Below are 8393 nucleotides of genomic sequence, written 5' to 3'. Positions count from 1 at the left end.
GGACATTCCTTATAAGGGCGAAGGAGGCCATTAATCCACAACCCACAAGTACTTAAATCAGTGGCCAATAGAATTCTGTCACCTCAATTAACCCAATTCAACCCACAGGCACTCAACCATTAACCCACAACTACTCGCATCCATTGTCCAATAATATTGTGTCACCTAGCTCAACCCACTACCATCTGAGTTACTTCGGGTTCCTATACTCCCAAAACCAACCTACCCCACTTACGCCCATTTACTCGCTCAACTCGATACTACTCGGGAGGTGGCAGGTAAGGTGTCCCCTTCACCCTAAACACAACTTTCCTCATGCACATGATTGATGTGAAATTCATTGAAAAAAAAACACACGAAAGTAATAATGAAGAAGAACAAGACATGAAGAGCTAAGTGTTGTGAACTTGTGATTCCCTTTACGTGGTTGTGCTAGGACAACGTTAGAGAAGTTATAAGGCATGTGGTGTTCTAATAAAGTCACGTGTTGTTGAGGAGGACCACAACGTAGACACTTCCTATCTTAATATCCAAATGTGTGGGGGGTTGTTTGGACGCATGCGTAAATTCAAACACGTAGTAAATTAACAAGGGTCACTTAGATTAGATTTGGTAAAATATCACCAACCATTTTAAACTTGAGATATTATTATGATAACTTGCATATAAATTCCATAATCGTTATATGCTTCTGCTTATATGCATACATGTAAGCTGATATATATGCAAATCCCAAACGACAAATGAGCAAACATATATCGAATCCAAGATAATATGTTAACTCTTCAAAGTATCATATGATGCAGGCGTACTCCGTTTCTATTCAACAAAATACATACATACATATATACATAAATACATACATATCATACAATAAATAATCCGATCATGGTGTTGTTCATCTGTAGTGAGGTTTCAAGAGCCATATATAATCATACAACAAATAAATAAAAATCAAATGCCAAAAAAAATAAATTATTGTGTACCTGTCAAATCTTGAATTTGGTTAAGCCTACTGAGCCAGATGGAATGCAGGATCATATGAAACATATCATACTTGACAGGCGTACGGTTCCAGTAAAAATGCCGTTGCAACATTTTCACATTATTTTGCATCATACGATACCGCTTCATAGGAATAGCTTCCAGAATCTCTTTTAACTTAGGAATATCTTGTTCAGCTACACTCACAGAAAAAGCACTCCAGTTCAATACTTCATTCAACGGAGGAACAAAATTGTCAGCGATAATCACGGGAACACATTCATAGTATATGGCTTCCACGATTCTCGGGCTGTTCACTTCAAAGCCCATTGGGCAGATGCAGTATTTACTGGATTTCATGTGACGAGAATAGGACATTGTTTTGTAAGACATAGGCCCGGAAACTATCATATTTTTGTCTTTATTGGCCCAGTATTTGAGAAGGGTGGGGCGGACCCTACCGTGCATTCCTCCGGCAAAGAACGCAAGGATAGGGCGTTGTGAGATTTTTCTACCGCCCATGTTCCTAAGTGGTCTTCTAGGGTTTCCTATGGTTGTTTCTGGTAGGGAAACGTCTTTTCCAGCGACGAAAACTCCTTCAGAAGTGTCGGCATTGCAAAGGGCTTTTATTGTGTTTTTGGTTAGTTCCTTGTGGTCTTTTAATGTGTATGGACCCTGAAAAAGGCCAAACCGAAGTAGGAGAGTGAGAGGTAGATATCTAGATACACTACTTTGACCACCAAAATATTAAATTTGACCATTCTGGGCTATACCATATGGTTAAAAAAAAAAGGTTAAACTTGTGTAAGGGCAATATGGTCAAAACCATATATTTTTTGTGGTGTAAACAATAGATACTTTGAGTTTAAAGTATTATTTTTTAAGTATTATGCCATTTTCGTGCCTGAGATTTGGCCAGTTTTACGACTTTCGTCCAAAGGTTTGTTTTTCCGCATCTGGATCCAAACGTAAAAAACAATCCTTTGGACGAAAGTCGCAAAACTGGCCAAACCTCAGGGACAAAAATGACATTCTACTCACTATTTATTTAGAAGTTGTGCGAGTTATATGTCCATTAAAATGTTTATTTATAATTTTTAGTGGTAAAAGTTAACAAAATAAAGACGACTGAGTACATACCCAATCATGGCAAGCAACTAAAAAGTGATCTGAACCACGAGTCCGATTCCAGAAAGGATATTTTGAAGCAATCTTGTTGACATAATCTCTTAGGAAGATTGATAGCGGCTTGATATTATGTGAGTTGGGAACATAAAGAGCACGTTGAAGTTGGCGCGCACTGTATGGTAGATAGAAAAGGTGGGCCTTTTGTGGGTCCCGTGTGACAAACTCTTTGCTTGACTCCATAAACTTCATAAACCAACCTTCTGAAGAATAAATTCCTCGGAGATAAGGATTGTGGAAAACAGGTCTCTTTCCATCTTGATATACATAAACCTTCAGTATCAGCTCCATCAACTCATAGCTCCTGCTAATAGCAATCAGTAAATTAGCATGTAATGTTCTAATTTTCAAAAATTGGGAAACTAACAATAACACGTTTTTAGTGAATAGACAAGAGATCACACACACACACACTGACACACACACACATATATATGCATGTAACATACATGCAAATAACCCTTTTAGTACATACTACGCGTCTCATGAAAAATTGTAACCTTTGACTTTTACTTTTTTGTGCAAGTGTTTGTCAAATGTCTAAATACCATGGTATTTGTATTTGTCAAATGTCTAAATACCATGGTTGTAAAAATTCCACCTAGGTTCCGATTAGTCGCCGATTAATCACTAATTGGAGGTTCACCGAGTAATAGTCGATTAATTGCTAGGCGGTCAACGGTAGTGCTATTCTGGCCAGATTCCGGACAAATTTTGACCAACCTTATAAATTCCCTCCAATTACTTAAAAAATGGGTCAACTAAAAAGTTACATATACAAAATGTGTGTGTGTATAACTAAAAATTACATATAAAAATCTCAATCCGATTAATCGCTAGTCGGTACCTCACCGACCGACTAGCGGCTACCGATTCTTACAACATTGCTAAATACCCTTCGATAACGAAAGAATATAAAAATCTTGTGAAGCAAAATCGATGATGATGGCAATAGGCAAACAGTTGGATTTGTGAAAAAAAAGATGTTGCAATTAGCACACTATGATGATCCTCATAAATGGTCATGATTTATGCAGATCAACATATTAATATCTAGATATATCAACGGAAGTGCCAAATATACGTTAAACCAACTAAAAACTAAAAGAAAACTCATCTTTGGTACATTTATGATTTCTTTTATCATATTTAAAATTAGTCCACACAAAGAGCAGATTTAACTTTAAGAACTACATCAAGAAGTCCTATGCTTTTTCAAGAACGTATTCACCAATCACCAACTCATCACATTACTAAAGAAATAATATTATGCCGTGATCACATGCAAATGCAGAAATGATTAGGCTATACCTATTCCTCAGTTTCATTTCATGAATGAGCTATCTGGAAAGCCTATGGTTTGCTTCACTCTTTATACTTGAAGCATGACTTGCATCATTCCCCTTAATTGCCCAAACTGAAACCACACAATGACCAAACATAACTGTTCAGATCCTTAAACTCCACAAATTGGCGTTTACTACCACTTTTTTCTCTATTTAAGGTTTACATATGCTAATAACACAAACTAGGGTTGTAAACGAACCGAACGAACACGAACAAGGCCTTGTTCGTGTTCGTTCGTTAAGGAAATAAATGTGTTCACGAACGGTTCATGAACACTTACCGAACGAGATTTTATGTTCGTGTTCGTTCATTAAGGAAATGAGCGTGTTCACGAACGGTTCACGAACACATATAAATTTGGCGAACGCGACAAAGGATAAAGATAGATGGCCCAGAGAGTAACACTCGAACTTGAATCCCTTATTGTGGAACGGAGGTCGATCGTATTCGTGGATGTAAATAATGAGAAATGAAAGGGAAATGATGCATAAACAAAGGGAAAGTGGGTTTCCTAGTTTAATTGTTAGGGAAATAAAATAAATAAAAGTTTAATAATATAAAAAGTACAAATAAAATATAAGAAAGTACAAAGATCTTCAATTAAAACACGAACATATGAACATAAACGAACGCAAATCAACGAATGTTCACAAACACGTTCACGAACACCTTACCAAACGTTCACAAACACAATCGAACGAACGAGACCTCTGTTCATGTTCGTTCATTTAACTAATCGAACGAAATTTCTTGTTCATGTTCGTTCGTTTATTAAACGAACGAACATAAACGAACTTTCCGCCGAACGGTTTACGAACTGTTCGCTGAACGTTCGGTTCGTTTACAGCCCTAACACAAACATCTTTCGAGACAAAAGGCACAATCTGAAATTTATAAGGCATGATACATATTAAAGCTCATATGTGTGCATTAATAACAACGTGGTGCATATTGTTAGAAGATAGTGTTGGGACAACGCAAATCAGTATGATCTTTCAAGTTCACATCTACAAAACAATCTACATCATAAAGAGATAAAATATAAATGAATTAAACCGTGTAATAGTTTCGCAAGGACCTAAACTTTACCTTTCAAAAACGGTTATATTTCTGAACAAAGGGACATATAGATTTGGGTCATGGTAATTAACGCCAACTGAGATAGTGTCAAGCTCCTTTTTGGCATACACGAGTGCTTCATACGGTGATAGTCCCTTTATATCTCTCTGCAGATTCAGTTTATTAAAAAAATATTAAAACGAGGACAAAAGAACATTGCAATATCATTAAAAACTCGGTAATCTTACCAGATAACGCTTACGCCTTCTTTCAGAAGCGGAGGAAAATGATAACGGTAGCAGTGATTTATTAGGCTTATTGATAAACTGAATTGACGGAACTTTCACCTGGTTCCTCGTTTCGGTAACTTTCACTTTCTCTTGCACAACTGCAATTGACGGAACTAATTGACTAGAAGAATTAGTTATATCAGTCTCAGGGTCTATTTTAATAACCTCAGACTCTTCATTTGTGGTCAAAGGAGTGATTTGACTTTTCAAGTTGATATCGAATTGATTTGTATCAGGGTGAAGGGAATTCGGTGTTGTAAGTTGATAAGGAAGTGTTTTCAATTGAAAAAGAGCAAAGGTTATTGTGATAAAGACTCCAATAGGGAGTAACGTCTTCCAATGAATTTTGAATATTAAAAAAACAATGACAGAGTGTGCTATCTTATTCATCCCTTCACGTTCAGCACTTGCTTCCGCTGCTGAATGTCAATGTCAGCAATTTAAATGTCAATATTTAGTCGCCACAAATACTGAATCCTCTTCACCCATGTCTTTAGCATATTCCAACGGTTGACAATTTGCAATACTTCTGTAAAAACAGATGATCAGTTGTCATGTTTCTGTAATAGAGTTAATTACTGTTTTCGTCCCTGTGATTTGTCAAAAAGCACTATTTCAGTCCATTAGTTTAAAAATTGCGATTTCAGTCCCTGTGGTTTCACTTCCGTAACCATTTCAGTCCACCTCGTAACCATTTCAGTCCGTGTACTAACAGAATAAACGGATTGAAATGGTTATGAAAGTGAAACCACAGGGACTGAAATGGTTACGAAAGTGATACCATAGGGACTGAAATCGCAATTTTTAAAAACTAATGGACTGAAATAGTGATTTTTGACAAACCACAGGGACGAAAACAGTAATTAACTCTTCTGTAATATTTATAGCTTGGAACCAGGATGATCTGCCAACTTATAATACAACCATATTTGTTAAAAAAAGGGAAATATAAATGCATGACTGGAGTGGACAACCATATTTGCTAAAAAAAGGGAAATATAAATGCATGACTGGAGTGGAGAAGCAAATTTAAAGCCATAAACAGGACAGCGAAACAACTGCAAATAAAATTTGAAGTTGCTTATGATAATTTCCTTGATATAAGAGATACAGATGCCTGATAAACTTTTAAACAAGAACATATATTAATCAGATGAAACTCACTTATATGTTATTTGGAAGAACGCATACTGTTACGGAGTCCTTATATATTCAAACCGGCAACTTATATAGTGATTACAATATTATCATGAGCTACTCCCCTTATAGCCAATTTGTTTCGAGTTAGAGCCCAAAGGTTAAATACGGCACTAGATTTATACGTGAGCGCCTAGCGGATCAAAAGCAGAAATCACATCATGAAAATAATATCATCAAAAATAAGCCTGAAAGGAAGCTGTATGTAGGAGGGTGCACTAAGATTAGTATTCATGCATCGATTATATACAACCAGCATATGTTATAAGCTTTGTGCATTTCAGAAATTGCAGAAACCTAAATGTAATTCTACGTCATCAGAAGTACAAGGAGGACTACGTGCTATGTGTGTGTTCCAAACCAAGATAATCAAATAACAAAGCACTTAACTGATCATAATCATAAGAATGTCTTTTTACTTCTTTAGCAATGACATTATTAACATAAGGAAAACAAATTCTATTCCGTTCACAAGTAAAAAACGCGCCGAACTCCTTAAACTCGCGAAAACTTGACAAATAAATACTCAAATGCAACAACATACTCGTTCGACAAGCAGCAAAATGATACAAACCACATGTTAAAAGAAATATGTAATCAACTCTTTTCACAAATTCTCCCCCCAAAATTTCTTGCCCTAACCACTTAAAAATGTCAGACTAAAGGTGTGTAAAATAGCTTTCTTATTCCAATATTAATATCAAATACCAAATAATCTAGCTCTATTAGGTTACAAATCTGAGGATGATAATATGTTATGTTCATTGATATTTCCAGATTTTAAAAGTATTAAATAGAAAGAAACCTAGTGAATTCTATGTGCACAGGGTACTGATATATCTTCAGAGATCTAAGCTATAGTGAAATTCCTCTTCTAATCTGCAGCACCAGATATGTCATATGCTTTACATAAATTGAGATTAGAATTCAGAGTAACAGTTAGAAAACACAACAGAAAAGGAACAAATAATAGAAACCTCGATTAGAGAGCTGAAAAGAGTTGACCGAAACCACGGAAAAGGATAGGGATAAAGTGGAGGCTGAAATCCGGCGAAACTCCGATTATGGGAAGAAAGAAGAATAGGATTAACGGGAGAAGACGCGTTGTAGTGGGGCACCGGAGGTGGACTAACGGTTTATTCGCTGGCGTGTTTTCTACTCCATTATTGACCGGAATCCATGCGCTTTAAAACCCTGGTCCCAACTCACAGGTTTAGGGATTGGGGAATAATGGTGTTTTAAATTAATTATCTATGGATTAACTTTTGTATAAAATTTGACTTTAAAAAAGGTTATTTGCCGGTGAAGACTCAAATTCGATTCTTATTTGGTGCAAGAAAAGAGTGAGACACATTTCACCGTCGTGCATACGGGCGGGTGGATGGTGGTGGATGACTCGGATTATTCTCGGAGTACTCTGTTTGTCCAGTGGATGCCCTAAGAGTACTCGGGATTGATTTGTTGACCGTTAAAAAAAGGTTATCTATGGATTATTAACTAATTAATCAGTGTCCACTATTGCATGTTTAGATTGGAGAGACTAAAGATAAATGGACTTGACTCGGGGATGATTCGGGTGTCTTCTTTGTAGCTGAGGTTATTGTTATATGTTGACGTTTATGTTCCGACAATTAGCGACAAGCAATATCGTGGAATGGAATGAATGGATACCATTAAAGGTCAATGTGTTTGGTTGGAGACTTGTGAAGGATCCTCTTCCTCCCTAAATTCGTTGTTTAAGAGGAATTTATATGATGGATCTCAACTTTATTATCTTTGTTCGAAAAATCTAATAATCACATGTTTACCCTTTGCTTTGTGGTAATGGTGATATGGCAAAACATTTCGGGTTGGTGTAAAATTCTTCCTATATTTGCACTTAATGTTGATGACTTTTTTTTCAGATACATAATTATAATCCAGCTTAAGGTCATAAAAAGAAGATCGTTCAATCGATTGTGTTGGTGACTTGTTGGAGTACATGGTGTACGGGGAACAACAAGCATTTCTCTAACAAACAGATTAGATTCTAAAAAAGTTTGAGAGAGATCAGGTCTTTAAGCTTTCTATAGATAGAAAAAGATTATGTCTAGAATGAGCTAAATAGATCTCATTTGATATTTAATTTTCCTTTTTTTCTATTGTTTTTGTTTGCCTATTGGCTGTTTGTTTATTGGTTGTTTCTAATGAAAGCCAGTGTTAAAAAAATACTAATTAGTTTTATATCAAGACAACTAACTATGGACGAAGAATATATCACTAGTTTTTTTTTAAGGATTATTGAATGTTATCACCCCTAACTATTGGCTATTGGTCGCGGCCACCCCCAAC

The 8393-nt window shown here is 36.1% G+C and overlaps 1 protein-coding gene across 3 annotated transcripts; it reads right to left on the bottom strand.

Annotated features, from left to right (window-relative positions):
- Positions 1–756: 756 nt before the first annotated feature.
- Positions 757–7280, bottom strand: LOC110930671 (probable glycosyltransferase At5g03795). Of its 3 annotated transcripts, none has more exons than XM_022174021.2 (6): positions 7040–7280; positions 6868–6941; positions 4824–5394; positions 4606–4742; positions 2125–2473; positions 757–1659 (listed from the first exon to the last, which is right to left on the bottom strand). In XM_022174021.2, exons 3-6 carry the CDS (start codon positions 5253–5255, stop codon positions 976–978), a joined length of 1602 nt encoding a protein of 533 aa, XP_022029713.1. In that variant the 5' UTR covers positions 5256–5394; positions 6868–6941; positions 7040–7280; the 3' UTR covers positions 757–975. The 3 variants fall into 3 exon arrangements, with proteins under 3 accessions (XP_022029713.1, XP_022029715.1, XP_022029712.1); XM_022174023.2 differs by lacking the exon at positions 6868–6941 and adding an exon at positions 6030–6195; XM_022174020.2 differs by lacking the exon at positions 6868–6941.
- Positions 7281–8393: the final 1113 nt, after the last annotated feature.

This window comes from Helianthus annuus, chromosome 3 (assembly GCF_002127325.2).
Source record: "Helianthus annuus cultivar XRQ/B chromosome 3, HanXRQr2.0-SUNRISE, whole genome shotgun sequence".
Taxonomy (NCBI): domain Eukaryota; kingdom Viridiplantae; phylum Streptophyta; class Magnoliopsida; order Asterales; family Asteraceae; genus Helianthus; species Helianthus annuus.
The sequence above is the reverse complement of the archived record's forward strand: the minus strand, read 5'-3'. Positions and strand labels throughout refer to the sequence as shown.

Excerpts from the sequence above, each read along its gene's own strand:
- LOC110930671 (XM_022174021.2), bottom strand. The coding sequence starts at position 5,255 with ATGAATAAGATAGCACACTCTGTCATTGTTTTTTTAATATTCAAAATT. Across the intron at positions 2,474-4,605 it reads AATATAACCGTTTTTGAAAG|GAGCTATGAGTTGATGGAGC; the intron begins GTAAAGTTTAGG and ends TGCTATTAGCAG. Across the intron at positions 1,660-2,124 it reads TAGTTGCTTGCCATGATTGG|GGTCCATACACATTAAAAGA; the intron begins GTATGTACTCAG and ends GGCCTTTTTCAG.